General features: G+C 38.7%; 1 protein-coding gene across 3 annotated transcripts; it reads left to right on the top strand.

The window, feature by feature from the left end:
- On the top strand, window positions 1-25,307 carry HELLS (helicase, lymphoid specific). 3 transcript variants are annotated; one of them, XM_050898666.1, is made up of 22 exons: window positions 1-52; window positions 147-268; window positions 3,858-3,980; window positions 5,351-5,410; window positions 5,896-5,932; window positions 6,025-6,089; window positions 6,578-6,619; window positions 7,439-7,663; window positions 9,154-9,336; window positions 9,598-9,741; window positions 10,340-10,536; window positions 11,236-11,332; window positions 12,290-12,451; window positions 12,968-13,110; window positions 14,720-14,858; window positions 16,308-16,391; window positions 16,479-16,598; window positions 18,372-18,488; window positions 19,428-19,587; window positions 22,724-22,820; window positions 23,036-23,112; window positions 24,745-25,307. In XM_050898666.1, the coding sequence occupies exons 1-22, from the start codon at window positions 22-24 to the stop codon at window positions 24,840-24,842; spliced, it is 2,523 nt and encodes an 840-aa protein (XP_050754623.1). In that variant the 5' UTR covers window positions 1-21; the 3' UTR covers window positions 24,843-25,307. The 3 variants fall into 3 exon arrangements, with proteins under 3 accessions (XP_050754623.1, XP_050754625.1, XP_050754624.1); XM_050898668.1 differs by lacking the exons at window positions 1-52; window positions 147-268 and adding an exon at window positions 663-684; XM_050898667.1 differs by lacking the exons at window positions 1-52; window positions 147-268 and adding an exon at window positions 1,363-1,424.

Genomic DNA, 25,307 nt, shown 5'->3' on the forward strand with positions numbered 1-25,307 from the left:
CAACGGCCCCGGCGCGCGGCCATGCCGGCCCAGAACACGGCGAGCAGCGGCGGTGAGAGCCCGGGGCGGCGGGCGGGGGGCGGCGGCGGCGGCAGGCGGGCGGGCAGGCAGGCAGGCCCCCGTGGGTAACCGTGCGCTCGTTGCAGAACCGCTGGGAGCGGAGATGGGGGAGCAGGCGGAGGCGGCGGTGATCACGCCGGCCATGCTGAAGGAGGAGGAGCAGCTGGAGGCGGCGGGGCTGGAGAAGGAGCGGCAGATGCTGGAGAGGGTGAGGGGGCGGCGAGCTGGGGCTGCCCCGCGGAGGCGGCGGGGGCCGGGGGGGGTGGGGGGGCCGGGCGGCGGGGTTTGGCTGGGTCTGGCGGGGTCTGAGCGCCGTGCCCCCGCGCCGTTAGTCCGCTCGGCGGTGGCTTGTGGGCCGGGGCCGCGTGCCGTGCAGCTCCTTTGATTTCAAAACAAACAAACGTGAGAGGCTGTTAAAGTTCCGGGCGGTGGCTGTGATTCACAAGCGCCTTTGATCATCCGCGGAAGGCTTTTTTTTTTTTTTTTTTTTGAAGGCTGACGGTGGAATCTTGCAGTCAGCAAGAAACCTACTGCATTTTATATGTATTTAAGTTTGCAACGAGAAGATGACCTCTTTACTTTTGTCGTTCCGAGCCTAGAAATCTAAGATACCATGCCTTTAAAGTAAGCTGATTTCAGAAAGGGTAATAAGTTCACGTTCTTCTGAATTTCTATCTGAAATATTAAAGGCAAGATTTTTTTGTTTGCCTTTTCTGTATGTGTACATAATGCTGCTTTTCCTCTTTTTGGTCCTTATTTTCTTAAAAAAAAAAAAAGCCCCACCAAACAAACGATCTGATTAGAGCTCTGCAGGACACTTCTATAAATACCATTTATCCTTTCCAGAAATAAGCACGGTTATGCGTTTCTTTTGGTAGCAGGTATAGTTTAGGCAGCTGCTGTCACTGGTAGCTCGTTCTCTTTGCAGTGATGTTTGAAGGCCGCAACTGAACTGCATCAAGGAAGTAGCCTAGCCAAAAAGGATTGGGTTTATGCCAGTGGCTTTCCTGGTCTGCTCTCCTGCTTTTCCTTGCACGCAGTTGTGCAGGCACCCCTCAGTTGAGGGGAACATGAGCTGCTTGAGCTGGCATTGCTGCCAGGAGAAATGTACCTGTAATCATCCTGAGAGTTGATGTTTGGTTTGTATACTTCTGTTTGCTTATGTTGCAGGAGATGTAGACTGCTTCAAGGAAATGATACATCCCTAACACAAATGACATAATCATTACTACATTTCATTTCTCTCTTGCTGTGAATGTTTTCAAGTGTTGATATTAAGCATTGGTTGATATTAACCAATCTGTTTTGGAGAGAGAACATGAAAACATGATGCTTCTAGACCTGTGCTGATACAAATTATCAAGGTATCAGAATGCTATATAAGGTATTGTATTTCAGGCATAAGGAAATATAAGCTTGAAAGAACTCTTCTTTTAAATGCTCTTTTGGGAATTGTATTCTAAAGAACTAATGCTATTGCTCAAAATACTTCAGAAATCAGTGTTTGGGGTTTTTTCCCGTCTTTCAGAGTGCTCTCATTTTCCTATTTCCTGTTAATTACATAGCTTTATATTCAGCCCACAGGAGACTGATGCCTTAAAAATTGAAGCATTATTCTAAGGGCATGAAAAATACAATTTCTAAGACCTGGAACTAATTTTAATTACTCTTTTTCTTTTCACTAAGAAAAGTTGTGATTTATAAAGGTATGTTTTTAGGCTGCAGCATTTTGTGATACTGTAGTTAGAAAATAATACTTTATTCTCCCAGAAATCTCATAATCTTCTTTCTTGCAAACAATAAGTTATGATAGAGCCTGTCTGATCTTCTCTTCAGGTATTCCTTGATCAGACTTGGAACTAAAAATTTGGAGGCAATGCTTTTGGAGGGTAAGGAGGAAACCCCTGTAGAGCGAATTATCTTGTTGCACAGGAAGTATTGAGAAAAGCACTTAGAATTTAATTTCTTTCACAACCAACCACTTCTGTAACAATGCTATAATGTGATAGGGCTGGGTTTTTTGTGTTGTCTCAATTTCTTGAGCATCCACAGAGCTTCCCTCTAGGAAGGATATCACTTCCTTGTTCTGTGTGCTTCTATCATGCTTTCTCTGTGCAATCTGGGGCCAGTCAGACCAAGGGAAATTACTCATGTCATTAAACCCAGGCTTACTGGCATCTTGGGGGCAGCTGATGTTCTTGAAGCTTCTGGGGTTTTTATGCTTGTCACTTCGGCAAACCCCCTGCCAGGTGATTTGTACAGCAGTTCAGCAAAAGTCACTTGTTCTTTCTGTGGGCGGATGGCAAAATACCACTATGCAAATATATAAGAATGTAGAGTGATGAAAGAGTGGCAAATTTTTTACCTTTTCAGTCAAAAAGGGGAAAAAAACCCCACTTTGTTGAGGCTTGAAGATTGAGTCAAAGGACAAAGTGGAGAAATCATAAGAGTTCAATGCTGTTCATCATCTTTGAGTTTTCTTTTTTTCCCCTTGAAATTTTCGCAGTTGGTCAAGGGAACAGTCCTTCAGATTGACCAATTAATGGAAGGATGCTGTGTTCACTCCAATGAAAAGTGAGCAACAGCAATTTGCTGAATGAAGTAGTTTAGTTTTAATTATATTCTCTCTTGACATTGCCATCAAGGATTGATCTTTCTAAGCTCAGGTACTTTTCATTTGATGGAAAAAAACTGGATTGGGGAGAGCAGAAGCAAGTAAAAACTGTATGGAAAATCACGAGAAGGCAATCTCTTCCTCTCATAAAAGAATATGGTGATAGCTACCTGATAAGAATGACATGGAGTACTGTTTGTGGAAAATAAAGGTGTGATTTCTGGGGGAGAGAAACGTGCTCCCCCTTTTCTGTGTCACACAGTTTGTCCCATGATTCAGCTAATATCCTTTTTCCCTCTATTTAGTCTATGTAGTTTCAGAAGATTCCTTTGCATTTCTGTCTTAGCGTGCCCTTCCCCCGGTGTTTCGTCTTAGGGCAATGGCATAGATAAGCATCTTGTAAAGCTCTACATCTTGCCTTTCTGGGGTTTCTCTTGGAGATGCTAATTTATACCTTTTCACTTGTTGACATTGCCTGTTAGATTGAGATATCAGATGAATGCAGAGGGGTGAATGCTTTTTTACTTTTTGGAGGAGTCTTGATCTGAGTTTTAAAGAGTAATTTGCAAACTTCTAAATGCGAAGCCTTGACTAATTCAACAGAAGTTACTTTTAAAAGCATGTGTGGATTTTGTAAGCAAAGCAAGCAGAAGATACTGTTTTCACATTGGGAAATGACCTCTGTAAATTAGGCATGATGGTTTTGTAGCTGTCTGACTATCTTGTTCATAATGAAAAGCTGAACCTTTGTGCAAATGGCACATTAGTTGGGACTCCTCCATACTTGGGAAATTGTGCTGAATTTTGCCACGTAGGGTTTTTTTTTCCTTCCCAAATTTTGCAGGCTGCAAATAAACTTAAATTTCATTTTGCTCTAAATCTATAAATTGGAGTTGAGACACCTTTGAACCCTTGAATGCCTTGTGCTACTGCACTGGAAGCGTGTGTGTTGCAGAGCTCTGTTTACATATGCAAGTGAATGCAACCCTCAGTTACTTTCATCTTGCAGCATAGGTACATGTGAGTCCATACACTTGCAAATCATAGATGTATAATGACTGGAAGGCAAAGATTGTGTGTGTGTGAGACAACTGTAGTTATCGTGTAGAAGAAGCCTTCGTTATATTAAAAGCATTAACTCTGAAGCATCTATAAATACTTGACATCTCTTTGTGTTGGCCAGGCTCGCACTTCTTGGGACAGGGAGTCAAGTGAAATGCGTTATAAGAGGCTTCAACATTTGCTTGAAAAAAGCAACATCTATTCCAAATTCTTGCTAACCAAAATGGAACAGCAGCAACTAGAGGTAGGTGTATTCTTGTCTGCAGTGGTGATTCTTAAAATGGGCTGCCATCTGTTTGGGTTTTTTTTGCCATCCAGCTGTTTGAACTGAAGTAAAAATGCTGTTAAGATTGCAATAACAACGTGAAAATCTACTGGTAGTACTGCCCAGGAATGAAGTGGTGCTTTACATAATATTCAGAATTTGTTCTATAAATTAATAGATAAATCAGACTGGGAAGAGCATGAATTGCAATTTAAGATCACAGTGTGAAGGTAGCACTGATATTTTTACAATTCTTCTGTTGGCCTGAGTGCTAGGAAGAGAAAATAAATATTTAAAATTAGAAACAAAGTTTAAGGGAGCTAGAAAACCTGGAGGGAGGAGAGAAGATGCAAAGAATTGACAAATAGGAAGTTGTGCAGCCTATTTGTGTTAGTTGCTGAAGGCTGAAGATGAGGCATGTCTTCAGGATGCTAATGTAGGCCTCCCTCAAACGAATTTATAAATTACAGTGATCTGAGGCCATGCTGTTCCCAAAAAAGAGCTTCCATAAAATGATTTGATGTGTGGTTTTTAATCCATGGGCTGCTGAGTTCATATCTAGCTTTATCTTGACTTTCTTAACTGTACCTTTATGAACAAGCTTGTAGAAGTTCCTAAGATTCTCTCTCTCTCTCTCTCTCGCGTGAAAAGATTCAGGGCTACAACGTTCTCAGAAAAGTGACACTGATAGACCGCAGGAACCTCCTTTCTGAAATACTTCTCTAGTTTAACTGTCAGCTCGAATTCATGGTTACTGCATTGATAGAATGCATGTTGCAGTACTAAGTCTTGCTCCGTCTGATAAATACCAAGGTCTCTTTATCTCTTTTTCCAGGGTCCTTTTGCTTTCAGCAAGTAGAAATAGTAGATGGAATGAAAATCTTAAATTCTTCAAAACATGAAAGCACTTCTTCCTTAAAGGCATTGTAGGCTACTTACATTGCTTTCTGTTCCACAATGAACACAAGTGGTAATATGTAGAAGTTGAAGGGGAGCTGGATACGTGGAAAACTTACTGCAAGAGATGTGATCTCAAGGAGTTTGCAATTGGGAATATTTTTGTTGGAGTCTTTCTAAATTACTGTATTTAAGTGTTTAAAGTATTCACTGACAAGCAATTCAGAGCAGTTGCACTTTCTTGTCCAAGTTTTGCTTTATCATTTTAAACTATGTCAGAATAGAGCCTTTTAGTGAGACTGCAAAAACAAAGTCTGTAGAGTACACAGAACTCTACATTACCAATGTAATCTATGCCTGTTATCATTTTTATAATGGCTAGTTCTCTTGTGGGTGTTATTGGAAGATGAGAAATGTGTGTGATTTGGTTGGTTTGGTTTGGGTTTTTTTAGGAACAGAGGAGGAAAGAGAAGTTAGAAAAAAAGAGAGAGATGATGTTAAAATCTGCCAAGGTAAGATTAACTAGCTATTCTATGCAACTTTCTGAATAAAAGTCTGACAAATTACGATGTCAATTTTGATCAAGGTAGGTAAACTAAGTGAGTGAGATTAGCCAGTATTTGACTTGCAGGATCTATCTAGTATACCATATTTATTTTAACCATAATAAGACTGTTTAAAAGTGCTTAAAAATTGCATACCATGACAGTCATCTTAAGGAGATGTTTCTGACTAATTTATACTAAAGAAAATGGTTTGAATTTTTCTTGAGGTTTTTTGTTTTAGCAATGATTGTTTATTCAGCCAAGATCCTGAATAAGTAATAAAAAAGATAAGCAGGAACTTTTTTGGCTGTATTTTTAAAAACAGCTTAACAGTAAAAGTGTTTCAAGAAGCTTTCAAAGGCGACAGTTTGAGGCTGATTACATCTTTTTATCTGTGTCATGATAGTTAGAGATGCATAAGATGATGAACTTCTTCCTGTGTTTATTTTTAGGGCCAAAATCCAGTTGATGGCAAAGAGGAGAAATCAGGTAATGTATTAGGCTTTGCCTTTTGTCAGTACTGGTGTTTTTAGTTTCTTTAATGTTCGATAGTTTGTATAAACTCAAATGTTATCTTATAGGTGCAAAAAAGAAGAGGGGGAGAGAAGATGGGACGTACAACATCTCAGAAATTATGTCCAAAGAGGTAGGCCATAACTATAAATAGGCTTGTCTGGATTTTGGTAGCACAAATTTTAACTGGTGAGACAATTGCCATGTGACATCTGTATTTTAGAGCAACACATTCTCGTACATTGCCATCAGAGGTTATCAACCAACAGCCAACAGTAGTCTGTCTGTAATGTATGACTGTCTTCCAACAAAGATCTATGTAACGAGCAGTGTTGTCAGACCTGTAGAATTCAGATGCCTTTTTTTTTTTTTTTTAAGTCTTTGGGGAGGCAAGCTGTGAAGAGACTACATCGCCAGCTGAATTTTCGGTTACCCTTTGTAATTGGAATATATTCTCTGGTGTGTGGCCTTGTTTAGAGTCACTTGTATGATTAACGGTGTTGTATGGAAAGCTTTTTAAAGTATGTCCAGATTTTTCAATTAAAAGATCTCATGAAATACAAATTGTAGTAGCCTTTAAGGTTGAAAAGCGCATAAGCATAGTTTTTTCTTTGTTTCCAGGAAATATTATCAGTGGCAAAAAAAAGTAAAGTGGAAAATCAGGTATGTTGGCACATGTTATTTCAGTTTAAGTGTGTTAAGCCCAAAGGGAGGGAGGGCTTTTTATACTTTATAGCATATCTTTAAACTTTTACTGTAAATAAACATCTCTCTGCTAGATATTGAAGTCCTGAATTAGGAGTTTAAAAAAGTGGTGCAAGTGAATGCACTTAAATACTTATTTTCAGAAATCCAAGGTGAAAACTTCTGATTTATTTTTTTAAAACACTGAATTTGAACGTATTTATACTTTATAGAATGCCTGTAGTTTCAAAAATAAAGGAAATAGGAATTTACTAAGAAATATTTGTGCTGGTGTATAAGACCTTAAGACATAGTCATTTTTAAGCATTCAAGCATGGAGATAACAAGTGTGGTCTCTTTTGCTTCCGCTGTAGTTTAAAAGCTACATGCACAGTATGAATTTCTTTCCAACATTCTCTAGAATCCGCTTACAGAAGGGAAATAGCTGCATTAAATGCCAGCTGCTGTGAGGAAGGTTTTAAGTCTGCTTGCTTTTATGGGTAGAAAATTATAAGCCCCAATAGCTTCAGTAGCTATCACTGCTCTTCAATTCTAAAGGAGTAAAGAATGCATATAAGGCATTGAAATTTTGCATGTTGACATCTACCTACGTAGTAATAATAATCCTAAAAGTAAATTCTACTCTTGAGTTGACAGTTACTCAAAATAAGTCTTTGTGTCAGGGGCTGGCTTACTTCACTGCACATTAAGACTGGTGTAAATTGGGCAAAAGTATGTCTTAGCTGGGCTTTGATGTGCATTCCACTTGTCATGTGTTCCTTGAACTTCCCTCTATAGGATGAAAGCTCTTCTGACAACCTGTGTCCAGAAGACCTGCAGAAAAATGGAGACTCAAATAGCGTCATTAAGGATAGATTGTGTCAAGCTGTACGACACAGTGCCAAGCAATTCCTTGATCCAGTACGGAAATTTAATGGACAACCAGTGCCTTTTCAGCAGCCAAAGATTTTTACTGGCGGTGTAATGAGGTGGTACCAAGTGGAAGGCATGGAGTGGCTAAGGGTATGGAGCGATTGTTGATGAAATTGAATCTGTTGCTGACTGGAAACAGAGAAATGGAGAGGAAGAGACACTAGAAGTCTGTGATCATAGTTGGTACAGGGAAGGTGAAGAAGAGAGAGGCAGTTCTTTATTATTTCTCATGATACAAGAATCTGGTGTTATGAAAAAGTTATCAGGCAGCAGATATAATGTTTCAGCGTGGGGAGGATATTTGTGTTTGTGAATGTTTCTTAGACTTTCTCGTTGTTCTCCATCTTCCTTTTCTCCATCTATTTTTCTTATTCAACTCAACTGTCTCTTCAGTCTCTCCTTACAAATACTTCGTGAAAGCAGAAGGACTGTGCATACTACTAATGGACAGTCTTACTATTTTTCTCTCTCAAGGGCTTGAATACCTAGTCCATAGGTGTTTAAAGACCCCCTACCTTGCAGGCCTGACACGGATGAGTTTTCCATTCTCTGCATCTTGGAATCTAACTAGTAGTATTAACACAGTGTTTTAAAATGTTTTGTCTTTAGCCTTTGAAATAAAAAACTAAAGAGACTTGCCGTAAAAATTGCCCACATACGTATTTAACTTCTACCCATTTTTGCTTGCAAGCCAAATTAGGACAACTTTGCTTTTTAATTATCAGAGCCAGACAGAACTAATTTTCATTCTGCTACTGATCTCGTATTTCCCTTAGGTTTTTTTCTTTCTTTTTTTCTTCCCCACAGGTGTATGTATCCTGTTTTAACAGGCTTTGGCACTAACTTGTGAGATCAGCCTTTAAACTTGCTCACTGTCTTCTGTCACTGGGAAGTGCCTAGGGAAGACAGGCCTCTTCTGGGGGGGAAAACCAGCTTCGTTAGTTGGGCTCTCAGTTATAATAACCTTTTTTATGAATCTTTATGAATAGTAGATAGAGTAGCCGAAGAGCACTTCTGTGTCTTCCTTTCTGTTCTTTTGTGAGAGGTTGCTCTGTCACTTGTCAGAATAGGCAGTGTCTACACAAAGAACTTTGGCTGCAGCAGGTGGCTGTGTTGGTCAGAAATTGCACTTTTTTCCTATGGTGAAGTAGCTATGCCTACAGAAGCTACTTAAATAGCTAAAACTGAAACATCAGCACAATAACCTGGTCTTTTAGAGGGGGGAGCTAAGGGAATTCTTTGGAGCTGAGATGAGTAAGAATTTGGATAGTGTGAGCTGTACTTGCAGTTGAAGTGCCTTTTGATATAACACTAATTTACATCCTTTCCTTTGATACTGTTCTGTTTTTTTATGCCCTAATCAGGCACTTAACTGGCTAGAAACACATACACTTACGTATCAATGTCTGGGGTTTACAAGATGCTTGTATTTATTTTCATCATGGAGAAAATCATCCTCATCTGTAATATAAAATGTGCCTAGTAGAGAGTTTCCACAGGTGTTACATTCCTAAAGATGTCTATTGTTCGTAAGGTGTGTTGGTTATTTTGCATTTACATTTCTCTTTCTGTGTATGCAGATGCTTTGGGAAAATGGTATCAATGGCATTTTAGCTGATGAAATGGGGTTGGGGAAGACAATCCAGTGTATTGCAACAATAGCACTGATGGTGGAGCGAGGAGTCCCTGGTCCATTCTTAGTATGCGGTCCTTTGTCTACTCTTCCAAATTGGATGTCTGAATTCAAGAGATTTACTCCAGAGGTAAAAGAAATGAAAATTTTCCTTTTTCTTCCTTAGGTTTAAAAGAACAAATTATTTAATTCTTATTCTAAATCTTTGCCTTGAAACTTTCTCTATATAGAACATCAGTTTAATTGTAGTTGTTTATGCGGTTACTACACACTGTGCCATGACTTGCTATGTATTTACAGCCTTCTTGTAACAGAGCTAATTATCTCTACTATCTTCTGTTCAGGTTTAAATGAGCTTGGTTCACCTGACTTCTAAACATCTTTTTTTCAGATTCCATTAATGCTCTATCATGGAGCTCAACAGGAACGTCGTAAACTGGTTCGTAAAATTCACGGGCGACAAGGATCACTGCAAATCCATCCTGTGGTCATTACTTCCTTTGAAATAGCAATGCGAGACAGAAATGCCCTGCAGGTATGTAAGTTATCCTGAAAGCCCTAGGACGGGTGGAATGCCTCATCACTAATAGCAATGCTTTTGAATACAGTAAAAAAAAAAAAGCCACATGCTGCCTGTACGACGAGTGTTATACTGTAGCATTTATAATGGCATTCACTTCTGATTCCTTGGTAGCAGTGGCTCTGGAATTTTATGCTTAAGAAGTTCTTCAAACAGAACACTACCCAAAAAGTGAACTAAGCAGATAGTTACAGCATACCTGCTCTTTTTATTACCTCTCTGTAGGTGGTGGTGAGGGAGGCTTGGAGTAAAAGCTATATTTAGTGTATAAATATCATGGTTAACATCAGAATGGTTGTTTCAGTGAGATGAGTTTCTTGTAGAAGTTTTGTTGTAATCACCTAAGCTTTCTAAATGCAGTCACCACGAAGCACAGGTATGGCATTAACTGTTTGGACTCAGCTCTTCTAGTCTGGCAAAGTGAGAAACAACAGTAAATAGTATCTTTGTAATGGGCGGTATCAGACAGTCTTATTAGTGCTGCTTATCTCATCTGGCACATGTTTTGATGGAGTAAAGCTAAGATTTACTGAAATATCCTTTCTTTTTGTAGCACTGCTTCTGGAAATACCTGATAGTAGATGAAGGTCACAGGATTAAAAATATGAACTGCCGCCTTATCAGAGAATTGAAACGATTTAATGCGGACAATAAACTCCTGTTGACTGGTACTCCCCTGCAAAACAACTTGGCAGAGCTTTGGTCATTGCTTAATTTCCTGTTGCCAGATGTGTTTGATGATTTGAAAAGGTAGGTTGCGATCTGATGGTGGAAACTATTCCCCTTTGTTCTGTTTGGGCTCTGTGTTTTGTGACTCTTTAATAATTAAACTTGTATCAGCATGTGAAGAGCTGTTTTATGGTATGGTTGTAATTTGGTATGATTATTTGGTGGTAAAGGCTTTGAAATGTGTCTTGCCTTCACACTTACTTGTTTCAGAAAGGAAGGAAGTAATTGTCAGCTCTATGGATAGTGAAAGCTCAACTCTGAGCTAAGACATGAGCATTTGGGGGGAGAGATGTTTGTCTAATCAGAAGTGCCTGGTGCTGCTTGAGATTCTCTAAGGTACTGGAGAAAGCTGTGTGAGGCTGGCAGACATGGGACCCATGGAGACAGATACTTTTCTGAAGCAGTAGGGGGTGAGGTGGAAGAATGTTGCCAAAACAGTCTTTGCACTAATTAGGAAAAAAGATGTAGACTAGATTGAATATAATAGATCGTAGTGAATATTCCAACTAATACTAGTATTTTTACCAATCACTTAAAACCTCAAGCATCTGAATTGACAGGTATATTTCAGAAATACCTCCTGTTCACCCTCTGTTCGTGATGGATATTAGTGCTTTATTTTTCTTAAATTGCAGGATAAGAGAAGAATAATATACTTAAATAATGAAGAATAATAGCTATGAAGTAAGCTATTCCTTTTTTTCCCCTTTGTTTTTATAGCTTTGAATCCTGGTTTGATATTACCAGCATTACAGAAACTGCCGAAGATATTATTGCTAAAGAAAGGGAGCAAAACATCTTGCATATGCTGCATCAGGTTTTCATTTATTCTTTGTGTTGGTTTTTTTCATGGTTTATTTCTGACATTGACCATTATTATGAAGTGTGTCAAAATCTTGTTTGTGGAGCTGAATTCTGGGCCTGAGGCTTTTCTTGTGGCAGTTCTGGACTTCCTTAGACTTGTGGGTTTTTTCAATCTTTACAGCACTTATAAACGCTGAAAGAAACAATATACCTCTTTGATAATGACTCATTTTTATTCTTGGAACTGAACGGAGTTTAGTCAAACTTAATTGCGGTTGCTTGCTTCTGTTTGCCAAAAGATTTAATTGGTATATTTGTTTTGTTGAAAGATAACTTTGAGGGAATTTATGTAACTTTTAGGTGTTGAACAGTATACCTTTTGACAAACTAGTTGTATAATGTGCCTGTCTTCAAAACCAAACTAACACTCAAAACATTTTTTAAGCAGGGGTGTGGAAGTAAATGCTTACAGAACTATCATTTTCCCATCATAAGCTGATGGGGAGAGATATAAATTGTATCTTCTAGATATAATTGTCGATGACAACTTATTATTTATTTCAGTTAAAGGTTTGGGGCTTTCCTGGAATAACTTGATTTAAGAAATATAACAATCAAAATGAGCTGTTTCATAACAAAATTACTTTCAGTTAATGAAAATTATTTGAAAGGTCTGTAGGTAGTTACTACTGCACCCTTATTAAACACGTCTATTTTTTTCAAATGTCAGTGGATATGTTGTTTGAACACATGTATTGCCAGCATATGTGTACAAGTTTTGAAGTAGGCATCCATATTAAAAAATGAAATATGGAACTCTGCAAATTAGCTCCCTTGCTTTAAATTGTCAAAATAGCATTATATCAGTAGACCCATTTGTGTGTTGTGTTTTTGTTGTGTTTTTTTTTTTTTTTAAACTAGCCATGTTGAGAGCTTTGAGTAATTGTAACATTTCTGCGCAACATTTCAGATTCTGACACCTTTCTTACTGAGAAGACTGAAATCCGATGTTGCTCTTGAGGTTCCTCCTAAACGAGAAGTTGTGGTATATGCACCACTGGCAAAGAAGCAAGAAACTTTCTATACTGCCATTGTAAATCGCACCATTAGGAAACTGCTTGGAAATAATGAGGTATCTACTGATACAGATGTTAGAAATGTGCTTGCTATTAATGGTTTGTAGGCAAAAGCACATTGGTATTGCTTCATTACCATTGTAACTGAACGCACTTTTTGCTTAAATTTTTAGTCTGATCCTTTTGTTATCTATTTCAATGGCAGTTACTGTGACTGGCCTCAGTGAGCATAGAACTAATAGAATATGAGTGTAAATATGTTCTTGATTACTTGTAGCTTGGGGGAAAAAGAAGACAATTTTCATAGAGTTGACAGTTTCTGCTGTAAAATCAGTGAGGTACTAATGCAGCTTTTAAAAATCAAGTAGAAGCTTTCAAAATCTACAATTATAGACCTTTAAAATTTGGGCTGCGTTTTCTACTTAGCAAAACTTACAGCTGCTGAGTCTAAGTAAGTATTGCATGATGCATATCACTGAGACCTCTTTTCAGTATTGAGAATTCTTGGGTCAGCATAGGCCTTTGAATCTGAAGCTACCTGCTGTTGATGGCGACATTGTCATTTCCTACAGGAAGAAGTAGTTGAGTTGAGTCCTACAGGCAGACCAAAACGCCGTAGTCGAAAACTGGTTGATTATTGTGAAGAACATAATGGTTCACCTGATGACTTGGAAAAATTGATCAGCAAAATGCAAGAGGAAGTAGAAAAAGAGAGGTGCCTGCCCTGAAAGATTCTATTTTTTGTTATATTGAATATCTCCCTCTTAGTTTGCTTCCAGAGCTTTGCTTATTGAAATTGATCAAGAAGAATGGTATTTTGTAATTCACTATCCTTGTAGCTTTATGATTTGTTTCTTTGCTTTTACCTAATATTTGCTGGGCCATGATAGCAATGATTAGATTGTACCATCACTCACTGACTCATTATAGTTAACTACAAGACATTTACTTCTACACCTGTGGCCTTTGCAGGATCTAGCAATAAAATTGGTTCTTGAGTCCCTGTTTTCATTAGTCACAATCTTAGATAGGTCCTGTAATGATAGTGCTATTGGTAATCCATAAAAAGCTACAGTGTCCTGGTGTGAAATGTAATTCCTTTGGGCTATTAAAACACTTTGGTAGTGAAGAACTCTGGTTTCACCAAAGCTTCAAGGTCTAAGATGGTGTTGGGTACCAGCCAGGGAAGAACTGCTTCATCTTAGTTATTTGGTAGTTGAAATTTCATTGTAATAGCTTAGGTCCTGGCTACAGCTAGCAATGAGGACAAAGAGCTGAAGAGCTTGGCTTATTGCTAGGTTTTGCAGGCTTTGTAAGGTTCAGGTAAACCTTTTGTCTTCATGTCCAATTATGTTCACAGGTATATCTTTTATTGGCTCAAAGACAGGACAAGGGATAATGCTGGTGTGCTAACTACAGTTAACTCCTAGGTTTTTGCAGAATTACTCAGGAATACTGGAAGCAAAGTTCGGGCTCAAGACTGGAGAAAAGGGAGAAGTAATTTCCTTGCTAAATTTTGTAAAATACGTAGGCTTAAGCAGAGGCCTGGAACCCAAATGGCCAGCACGGTTATTGCTGTTTTGGTGACAGGTATTGATCACTTCCTGGTGATTAAGATCAGAGCTGAGGTTTAGGACTGAGGGAGCTGAGGAATCATGTTCATTCCTGAGTTTGGCAAGGCCTGTTAGTGGCTCTAAATTGGTTGGAAGTCCCTTGGGCATAAGGAAAACCAGGTTAATCTTCAGGGTTGAAATGTGTTTATTTTGCTAGATTTTTATTGTAGTTCAGTGTACTTTGCAAGAACAGACACGTAAATATATGTTTGTATTAGTTTTATGGTATGCATGGATCCCTTGTGTTGGAGACGGTGCTTAGATGTGGAAGAGCTAAATAGCTGTATTCGTTGGGAATCCTGCAATGTGTACGTGTCGTCAAAATGAGATAGGCAGAGAGCTGATTTTGGAATAGCTTATGTATTGTTCTGCAGGAGATCTGACCATTTGTTTTAGAGAGGGCTCGCTTCTGTTCCCCTTTCTGCTGGATGACTTGCACAAGTTGTTTTTTCTGCTCTTGATTGCTACTGACTGCCCTTTTGTATTTTAAACCAATAATGGCAAACCCTTGTGCCTTTGGAGCCAAGTGTGGCATTAAAAGAAGTTTCGTGTGGCAATAGCTTTACTAACTATGAGAGATTTTGAGGACATTTGACGCAGCATGTGAATACATTGCTTGATTTTGGTTTTATTATTATTTTTTTCTCTTCAGTATCTGTAGCATAATAAGGTGACACCTTCTGTACTAATAAGATGACGTATCTTTTCAAGGCCAGTGGTAGAAGTGAGCATTCCCATGGATTCAGAGGTGAACCTTAAACTGCAGAATATTATGATGTTACTGAGGAAATGTTGTAATCACCCCTATCTTATTGAATATCCATTGGACCCTGCTACACAACAATTCAAGGTACATATTTTAAAAGGATTACGAGAAAAATTATTCCAGGCATTAAAAAGCAATAGATGGTGAGCTCACAGCAGTAAAGAATGACCTTTTCAATGTATTTGGCATATGCCTTCCCATCGAATTCCAGCAGTGTACTGAATCGTTATTTGCAGCTTCCTGCAGCAGCAGTTGCAGAGACCAGTTCAGCCTCTGTGCCCATTTAGCCTTTGCATAGTGATGCTGTAGTGTTCTTCATTATGGCAGCACTCATCTGCTGAGAGCAAAGTTGTTGAATTCAAACAGTAGCTGGGTTCCATTGACTCAAGGTGTTTTAGGATCTGCCTGAAGCTCTCCTCACAAAGGTTAATTTTCAAAACAAAAAATTCTGACCTTGGTGAACTGTTCACAACATAAATTGCGCACACTGCAGGAGGTGCGGTGGTAACTTTTAAGTGTGAGGTGTTGAAGGGCTGAACCAAGTACAACAGAGTTGTCTGCTCAGAGAATACAGCATCCTTTCTCCTCCTCAAAAGGGAAAAAATCCAAATTCTATCACAAAGGCTAGCTGGTAGTTTAATCTGCACAAAGCAGTTGGCAATATAGGGAAGTATGAAGTAATTTGAATTGAAAGAATCTTGAACAACTGGAAGTTGCCTGCACATTCTAAATGTAGGTTTGTGGGCATGTGTAGTCATGTTTTCTGTTCAGTGAGTGATAACAGATCCAGCTGCACTCAGGAGCAAGCTGTTGAAGTTTATCAATGTAAAGTCAGTGCATAAAAAAACAGATAGCCCAGTCTGGGTGATGAGACGAGGGGAAATTAGTTAATGTGTAGAAAATGCAGACTGTTTGACAGTTGACACCACTTGCAGGAGCTAGTTCCTGCTCAGCAAAATGGATTAGGAATTATTGAGGTGGCTGCTGTATGGCTCAGACCTGAGAAGTTTCTATATCACTGCTCTTAGCCCATAGCAAGAATTAGATCTAACAAACTCTCTTGAGCAAAAGCAGGGTCTAAGGTAGCAGTGTGAAAACTTGTTCTGTGAACTTTTGTCACTTGGCTGATGTGTAGTAACTTGTTCAGCAGTGCTTCCTTATATCCAGTAGGTGGAAGCCTTGTGCATTAATTGCAAGCTGTGAAAGAAACAACAGCACTTTTCCATGTGGAAAAATTAAAATCGTCAGGGTTTCTCCTTCCAGAAATGGGATGAAAACTAATTAGTTTTTTTTTTTTAAATTATTTGGGCATATGAAATGGCGGGGTTTGGTTTAGTTTCATCATGATTTAACTGATTCAATACGGTTTGCTAAAATTAGTGTTGCTTCTAATCTTACGGCCTTTGGTTAAAAAGATGGTACAAGCTTGTTTCTGCGAGAAGCTTTCACGCAGCTTTTGTTGGTGCTTCTGAGTCAGGGAAACCTTTGGTATCCTTCCCTCTTAATATATGATCCCCTCTCCCCTGTTCCAAGGTTGATGAAGATCTAGTAAAGAATTCAGGCAAGTTTCTACTCTTGGACCGAATGCTTCCAGAACTGAAAAAGAGAGGACATAAGGTAAAGCTAATGATTTTGGGGTGGGGGGGCCATAGTTGTCTCCTTATGACCAAAAAATGGTATTAAGGAATCTTCCTGGTTTTGTAGGTCTTGTTGTTCTCGCAAATGACTATGATGCTTGACATTTTGATGGATTACTGCTATCTGAGAGACTTCAAATTTAGTCGATTGGATGGCTCTATGTCCTACTCGGAGAGAGAAGAAAATGTAAGTAGATCTACATGCCTTTTGAGCCAGTTAGCAAATTCTGCTTGTTCCTATGACACTGGAATATGATTCCGCACAGCATTTAGCCTTTAATAGGCAAAAGACATCTATGTTGAAAACTGACATCCTTGCTGCTGCTTAATATCTGCAGCTCAGAAATACTGAAGCAATGAAATGTGTTACTAACCAATATCTTGGGGTATGCCTAGAATGATGGGTGCTCATGTGCTCTGCCCAAATGTGAAGTATGTAATACATCTAGATTGTGGCAGATGCTAATCCTGGTTTTACCCCTGCACATATTGTTTCCTAGCATCCAGGATGTGATGCCGGCATCTATGGGAGCATACTGCAAGTCTAATGCCAAATAAAGTAGATGTCCAGGAAAAGAGTTTTTGTACCTAGTGGGACGCCTGGTAACTTCAGCCTGAAATTGCACGTGGATTTGTTCTAGCGCAATCCTTTTGTTCTTGCATACTTGTAATGGTTTCAAATAACCACAGAATGCCTTACTACTGAGGCATATATTTATCATGAAGAGCAGCCATGCAGGGTGGTTCTGGAAAACCACCTCTCTGAGGGTTTGCAGGGATGTAAAAGAGCAATGCGTATATGGTGGAAGTACACAGGATGTATCTAGGGGATGTGCTGTAATTGCCATCTGGTCTCCAAAGTATGCGCTAGTGTTTATGAAGATAAGGAAAAACAGTGGCAGATGACAGATCATCTAGCTCAAATTGTGCTTCCCTTTGCCCCATTTTTTTCTGTGCCACAGTGTGGCTGAGGAAAACCAAACCCCTAAACACTTAGGTTGCTACTGTTAGAGCTGGTTCTTAAAGAGGAAAGGCTAACTAGCAATGTGTCAGCAAGCTATAGTGACTTTTATTAAGCTGGTAAAATTTTATACTGCTGGCTTGTGGGGATTTTTAGGAGTTGATTGTGTACCTACCACAGTGTGCTATGGGTGCAGGATGAGAGAAATCTTCTAGGTCACCAGTGTAAGTTCAGCAAGGCTCTTCCCAGCTCCATGATTTGCTGCTGGCGCTGCAGATGCTGATGTCCAGGAGAGCCCAGAGGATATGGGGCTTTTAGAGAGCTTGGGTAGCTGCTTCCACCTGGCAGTGGGGTGATGGTTTCTTTTTCTCTGCTGTGATCAAAGTCCTGAAAATTACTATACATTTCCAGTTTTCTACCAGCATGTGGGTGGTCAGACTAAGTAGACTAGATTTTGACTGGTATTGCAGACCTGGTAGGAGCTGTGCTGACACTTGGAAACATCTTGCTGTGAAAGTAGGCTAGATGCTGAGTAGGAGGCCAGAAAGTTACTCTTAGTTTTGAAGTAAGAGGAGGAGGTATACAGGGTGGCTGGAAGTTACAGTCAAGTTGGCATCAGTATTTTAGATTGTTGCTTGTGTCAAGAAGTAGATAGGTTTTTAGGCTCTGCCAGTTTGGACTGTGCTCACCTTGCTCATCACTGGATGGTAGGTTATGTGGAGGTGAATGTGATTTGGACCATACCTCACTATAGTCATCTCCGCTCTGTGTTAGACAACTCATTGACTGGAATCATCAGATAAGAAAATACAATTGCTTCACTTCTTGGTCTTGTCCTGTCCCAAAAGCATGCAATGTTTTTTAAAGCCTTAGTTTGGCCTCTGTCAGCGTGTGCTGTATTTTATCTATGTTCATCTTTTTAAACACTGGTGTCTCAAAACATTAGCTATGTTGTGTTTGATCCATCTGCTGTTTTTTAATAGATGAATTCTCTTCCAGATGCATCAATTTAATACTGACCCTGAAGTCTTCCTGTTCTTAGTGAGTACAAGAGCTGGAGGCTTGGGCATTAACTTAACTGCGGCAGACACCGTTATCATATACGATAGTGACTGGGTATGTTGACAGACTGTTAACCTAGTGATATGTGTCATAAAATGCTTTCTCTATTGCTGCTTTTGATAATAATTTACTAACCCATTATGGTATAGACCATTTCTGTAACTTTAATGAAATGTTACATGAAGAAAATAGTAAGTAGCGTATGCAAACATGTTATATATGAAATATGCAGCCTTGTTTGAAAAGTCTTAGCTTGTCGAATACAACGTTAGGGTTGGTTTCCAAAACTAGCCTGTTTGCCCCTGAGTTACACCAAAAGCAGGAGGGGTTTTTCTGTTACTGTTGTGGATTCGTTTCCTTCTTTTGATTTATTATTTAAGTTTGAATGTAGCCGGACCTTCTACAGGTTCCCTGTGTCCAACAGCTGCCATGTTAGTACCAGCCCCTTGAATTTCCTGCTGTGACTTGCCATGTGTGTTTTAGCTAGCTAGGATTCTGCTGCTCCTGTGAGTCTGGAGGCTGGGAAGAAGAGAGGTATGGAAGGAAATGACTGAGGACCTCTGCATCTTCACTTTATTTTAATAGACAGCTCTACTGTTTGCATTACTGTTCAGCTTCAGGAGAGCTAAAGCAGCTTCAGAAATGGCTGAAACTTTTAAAATCCCTTTTCTTATCCTCCAACAAAAAACCCCACAAACCTACAACTAACACCCTCACCTAAATTTGTGATACAAAACATGTCCATCTGTTGAAAACTGCAGCACATAGTGCAGAAGCACTCCAAGCTAGTTGGGTTACTCTGGCTGTGCAGCTGCAGCAGCAGAGCTTGTCATGGATGAGTTTGAGTAAAGAGATGTAGAGTTCTATTATACCATGGCTGCCCTGCTTATTGCTTCCACGCTGACTCTGAGCTCACTATTGAAAATGCTGCCAGTGGTAAGTCTCTTAAAAAATGGTTAATGGTGTAGCTAACTTGTTTCTTTATCTGCTCAGAACCCTCAGTCGGACTTGCAGGCCCAAGACAGGTGTCACAGAATTGGCCAGACAAAGCCGGTGGTTGTTTATCGTCTTGTGACAGCAAATACTATTGACCAGAAGATTGTGGAGAGAGCTGCTGCCAAGAGGAAGTTGGAGAAGCTGATTATCCACAAAAGTTAGTATCTTTCTCTTAGGACTTTCTGTAAGCATGTGTTACTTCTTTAAATGTCAAGAGAGAACTCTGCTGTTTTGTGATTGCTTAGTATTTTTTCTTAAATGCAAAAAGCTTCATCCTCCCAAGTATAGTATTACTTTTCAAAATGCTTTTAGACACACTGCAGCAAATTGAAGGAAAGCACTTCTAGTATTTCTGGAATCACAGTGTTATGACTACTCCTTTACTAGTAGGTAAGGAAAAAAAGAGGGGTGATGGGACACTGAGCCTACCTGGAAGAAATATAGGTAAGACCAGGCAATAAGAGAGTAGAGCTCTGGGCTCGTTGGCAGCTTGTCAGCAAGATGATAGTTTGTTTGACCCAAATGTTTTTGGACTTTTAGCATCGAAAATGCTGGTGGTAGATGACAAGTTTGAGTTGATGATCTTTTTAAAATCAAATTAAATGAACCGGAATATAAATGGAAAAACAGACTAAAAAGTTCTTACTGCTTGCAGTTTAATTTATAACAATTCATTTGGAGCAATATGCCTACCTAATGACATCTAGAGCAGTGTTTCATGATGTGAAGTTTAGCAATAGATTTTTCCAGTTGCACTGGCAGAATTGCTTGAGTAGGGAGTATTCCTATTAAAATTGGTAAAATGAGTAGAGACTATAGAAAATTTGGTTTCTGGGGGGTTCCTACGAAACTTGGTTGAGATTGTAAATCCTAGAGCTGTAAAATCACTGTAAAAAAAATTCAGCATCCTGTTTGCATCTGTCCTTCTGAATTTAAGAACAGTATGTTATAACCACAGTAGAGTAGTCCTGTTTGAACAATTAACCAGTGCTGAATAGAACAATAGTCCTTGATTTTATGTGCAGAACAATGGTGATTCTTGTTGTGTATTTGATTATGTAGCTGGTCATACTCGAAAGTCTTTAGAAAGTGATTGGGTTGAAGTGTCTCTTTTGGGGGTAAATTCTTCTTGTTTGGGTCCTATAGGAATCCTGCTTTGCTTCCGTAGCTTATTCTGTTTGTGATATTTGGACAGTAGCTCCCTATAGCATTTTCCAAACACTAAGCTCACTTGAAAAATACAATTCTTGTAACTTGGTATGGGCTTCCGACAATAATTAGCCTTATATTAAACTTTAAAGGAGGTTAAGAACTTCTCATAGTGTATTAAGGGGGCGGGGGGGAGCATTTTCATGAGGGCATAAAGGGGCAGAAAGGCCACAGCTGTCGACTGCACAGTGCACTGCTTGCAAGCGTAAGCTGTGGTTTGCCTCTCGTTTTGGATGATGTTAGGTAATCTTTGTTAGATGCTTCATTTATCCTAGCTTTAGCCTTTTTCTTTGTAATCTGTTTGCCACTGCTGTCTTGGTGTGACTATCAGGACTGCCGTCTGACTCTTTGTAGGCATGTTAATGACAAATTTAAGTAAGAAAAATTTGTTTTTAATAATTTGATTATGGTCCAACCTGAAGTTAAAACCAAAGTGGCAAGATGAGCGCACAAAACAGAATGGGCTCTACTAGTAGATGACTGCCATATACTAAAGTAGCAATGGGAACTGGGACTAGTTGTACTGGAAGGAAGCTAAGTGTCAAGTTGGATCGTGCCTTCAGTTTTGCAATGAGTTGAATATTCATCTTGGTAACTATTGGTGAATCATATCTAAATCTTGCAGTTTAGGTAGGGGTGTCCCCTCCAGGAACCTTTGGATCCACTGTGTAAATGTAAAGGTGATGTAATGGATCCTGTCATTTTGAATATCTAAAAAGTATTGGAACTTTGGAGGAGTGAATGAGGAAAGCTTACTGAAGTCAGGCCTTTCAGTAGTGTCTAACTGTGTAGGGTGTGTACAGTACAAGTACTGCAGCTTAAGAACTGGAATTTGTTGCAAAACAGAATACTTTTTTGGCTTCAGCACCAGATTACTCTTTCCGTCTTGTGCTTCTATTTTATTGAAGAAAGTTGCCTAGGAAACTGTATAAGAACCAGCATGATTTTAGTTAAATTAGATGTCAGACTAAGAGGAAGTGATGGACATAAACTTCTATTTAAAGTGTTAAGTGCTTGATAGGATCTTCTGTATTTTTCTCTGTGTCACTATTATTGCAACTCAAGACATGTACAGCACTAATTCAATGCCATATAATTTGTGAAACTCTGAAAACTAAAAGGGAGAGACTGCATCACTAAATGCATGACAGGACCTGGATCCTGTGTGTCACAGCAGGAGATATTAATGGGGGAGAGAATCCTGTAGCTCACACCCCTCTGGAACTTGCTTCTGATTAGCATTTCACAGAGAAGCAGCCAGTCTTTGGAGGGAAATGGGAAAAGGTGTGGGGAGGACTTCTGAAACCAAGTTATAGGAAAGAACAGCAGTGAGTGTGGTGAAAGGGATCGATGAAGACTCATTAAGAAAATGGGTACATGTGTTGATAAAAACTGAGGAAACTTGGCACAGAACAGTAAGCCTTGCCTGTCTCCTTGAAATGTGCAAGGCTGAGCTTGACTTCATCCATGCTCAGCTTTAGTTAAGTAATAATCCTATATAATTTTTATGGATATTTGAGCTGACATCCAGATTTGTGTGTAGATAGGTGTTAGCATAGTCTCTTCAAGAAACCAGCCTGTGTCAGGTGTATTATTTTGTCATGTCTGTCTAGTCCATTAAACTGAGGGATGTTCTTTCTGCAAACCACGTATCTTTTACGCATTTCCTATGTTGTGGTTAATACTGCTTACTTTGTTTCAACCAGCTTACAATACAAAGGGAAAAAACTTCAGCATCCACCATCTAACTTTATTTACAATGTTTTTGCTGTAAGTAGAACTAATGGCTTTTCTGCTCTGTGTGTGCGTGTGTGCATGTTGAATTGGTGTTTCAATCAGTTCTTCTGCATACTACAGCTAGAAGGTGAAAGGCCTGCATGTAAACTCTTCACGTACCTCTGACTTTTTTCACCATTTAGGCTATTAGCGTAAGGTGTGTTTACCTGAGGGCTAAAACAATGAAACATAGCATTAGTTTTGATGTGCAAGAGTAATTTGTTCGAGATGTGCATCCAGCGTTGATTTAACAATTTACAGAATTTGTTCCTGTCTCTGTACTTTCTTAAAATTTCTCCTTTCTACAGATCAGTTTAAAGGTGGCAAATCTGGTCTAGCACAGTCAAAGAGCTGCCTGGACCCTCAGGAATTAATAGAATTACTGAAATCGAGAGACTATGAGAGGTATGCAGATTTCATATTTTTCTTGTACCCTGAGTTTGTAACTTGCAGCTTGCAAGCAGCTGTCAATAGCTCTCTTGTCTTATGAAGTGGTATGTGGATCTTCATAGTGGAAAGAATGTCCTAGGGATTCTGCTATGTGGGAAAACTGACTTTATGCAATACTAACTGTAACGTGCTTTTAGCTGTATTAAAAGAGATTATTTCTTCTTCAACAGGGAGGTTAAAGGATCTAAAGAAAAAGTAATCAGTGATAAAGATCTAGAGTTACTCTTGGATAGAAGTGATCTTATTGGTAAGTCAGAGTTTTCATCTGGTTTTTTTTCTGTTCAACAGTAAATTCATATTTTGTAAGAGTCTTTATATGTAGAAAGCTGCCATAGCTTCACTTCCCTACAGCCATGTTGTACATCTGAAGAAGGACCCTTTGGCCCTTTTGATGACATTTCCAATAGGATTTGCTGAAGAAGAAATACAGAACTTAAACAAAAGTATTCCAGAAAACCACATTCATGCACAGTGTGCCCCGAGCATACTGTGAATGAAAAGCATAGATTAGGAGGTGTTCTGCAAAGCAACTTTCCATGTAAGTTGCTGTAATTGATCAAAATAGAAATTATTCTCAGAAAAGATTTATTTCAGCAAACCTGTTTAAAAACCTGTTTTGATACTATCATAATTCAAAATATAGTGTAACATTTTGGGGGGGGGGGTGGAAATCGAGCTTTTCAGAGTTACCATGGCTTGTCAGTGGATCAAATATTTAAAAAAAAAAAAAATAAAATTTTTGAGGTTGTCTGCAAATTCTAGTGCTTCATCAGGCCAAGATATTATAAAAAACCTTAACTTTTCTGAGAAAGGAAAAAAATTCTTGTCCAATTTGTCTAAGCAGTAGATTTAGTATGCTTTGTTTCCTTCAGCATCTTTAGGAGAGATAAGCCTCAAAGCATAGATACAGAAAAAATCAGTCATTACATAATTTAGAAGTAAAAATGATAGCTAGCCTTAAATAAGTGATATGTATAGTTTGAGTAAAATAACTTTGCCTTAGGAGAACTGTTGCTATACTTAAATTTTTTTCCTAGATTATCTAAAGAAATTGTTCTATAAAACTTCTTTTTTCAGTTAACTGACTGCTAACATAGAAAATGATTCTTGATGCACTGATAATATGGTCTATCTCTATGTTTACAAGTTCAAGCTGTGAAACAATCTGATTTCTCCTTTCAAGTTGGAGAAGGTGCCATTTATTTTGTGTTATTAGTGTGCATCATATTTATAATGGTTGCTTATTCTTTTTCCTTGGCTATACTAAGCAAAATTAGTATATTAAAATTGTCAAAAAATGTTTATACAAAGATATTAGTCTAGCATTATGTACTGAATATTTACTACAGCTAACTGGAGTTAATGCTTTAGAAACTGAAATGCCACCTCCCACCCCGTAAGCCATAACTATGAAATTTGCTATAAAGACAGTACTTTTTCACTAGCTTTACATTCACTGGAAGGGCAACATAGTGATTGCAAGTGCTAGGAAAACAAGATGTAGGTCTTTTAACTTTAGAAAAGAATATTGCTTAGCAGAGCTGTAACTTTCTGTTTCTCCTCATAACTTCTCTAAATACGTGTACTGCATTCTGTTTTCTTCTGAGGAAAATGAGACTAGTTCAGACAGATTTTAAAACGGCTTATCTCCATTCAGATTTAGCCAGAGGTGTTGGAATTTTTTTTTCTTAAAATACACAACTGAAAAATATTTTCAAGCACAAACTTTTAGTAGCAAACTGTTGATGAAGCAGCAAAATTATTTTATCAACTTGCTTTCCAAATCCAAACAAAAATATATACGACTTTTATGTCTGCAATAGTAAGGTTGCAGACACTTCACCTATTATTGTTGATCTCTGCTTTGTTTTAATCCTAGATCAAATGAAGACCTCTGAAAAAATTAAAAAGGAAAAAATGGGTGTCTTCAAGGTCCTAGAAGAATCATCAGATTCCAATGCAGAATGTGTGTTTTAGTGTGCAAATGTGGCCTGTAGTCTTACAGGACAAACATATGACTGACATCAGATCTTCCAGAATGTCACTTAAGCATACTGATCCTTTATGCTGACTTTCTTTAAGGCCTTGTTCAAATCCCTCATGTTCTTTCAGTGAATTTTAACATGTTCTACAGTATAATGCAGGTGATAGTTTCTTGTTGTAGCTTTGGTAGGCTCTCATAAAGAATTAAGAAAATGAGCATGTTTCACATTTGCAGCTATCTCTTGTGATCAGTGGTAAAAACTGGCAAATTTGTGTTTAAAAAAAAAAATCTTCCTGTGGAAGTCCTAAAACACTTTTTTTTTTTTTTTTAACATGGTGTCAATTATGGTTTTATTTGGAAGGGAGAGAACATGTGCCTTTGTTACAGCCAACTGTGTAGCTTCTGGTTTTAACTTCTGCAAATTATTTTGATTAAATAAATGTCTGGTTTGTCCTAAA

The sequence above is a fragment of the Gymnogyps californianus genome, chromosome 6 (genome assembly GCF_018139145.2).
Source record: "Gymnogyps californianus isolate 813 chromosome 6, ASM1813914v2, whole genome shotgun sequence".
Taxonomy (NCBI): Eukaryota; Metazoa; Chordata; class Aves; order Accipitriformes; family Cathartidae; genus Gymnogyps; species Gymnogyps californianus.

Bases quoted from the DNA above. Each gene is read 5' to 3' on its own strand.
- HELLS (XM_050898666.1), top strand. From the start codon at position 22: ATGCCGGCCCAGAACACGGCGAGCAGCGGCG. The intron at 14,859-16,307 runs GTACATATTTTA...CCCTGTTCCAAG, and splicing joins CTGCTACACAACAATTCAAG to GTTGATGAAGATCTAGTAAA. The intron at 23,113-24,744 runs GTAAGTCAGAGT...TTTTAATCCTAG, and splicing joins GGATAGAAGTGATCTTATTG to ATCAAATGAAGACCTCTGAA.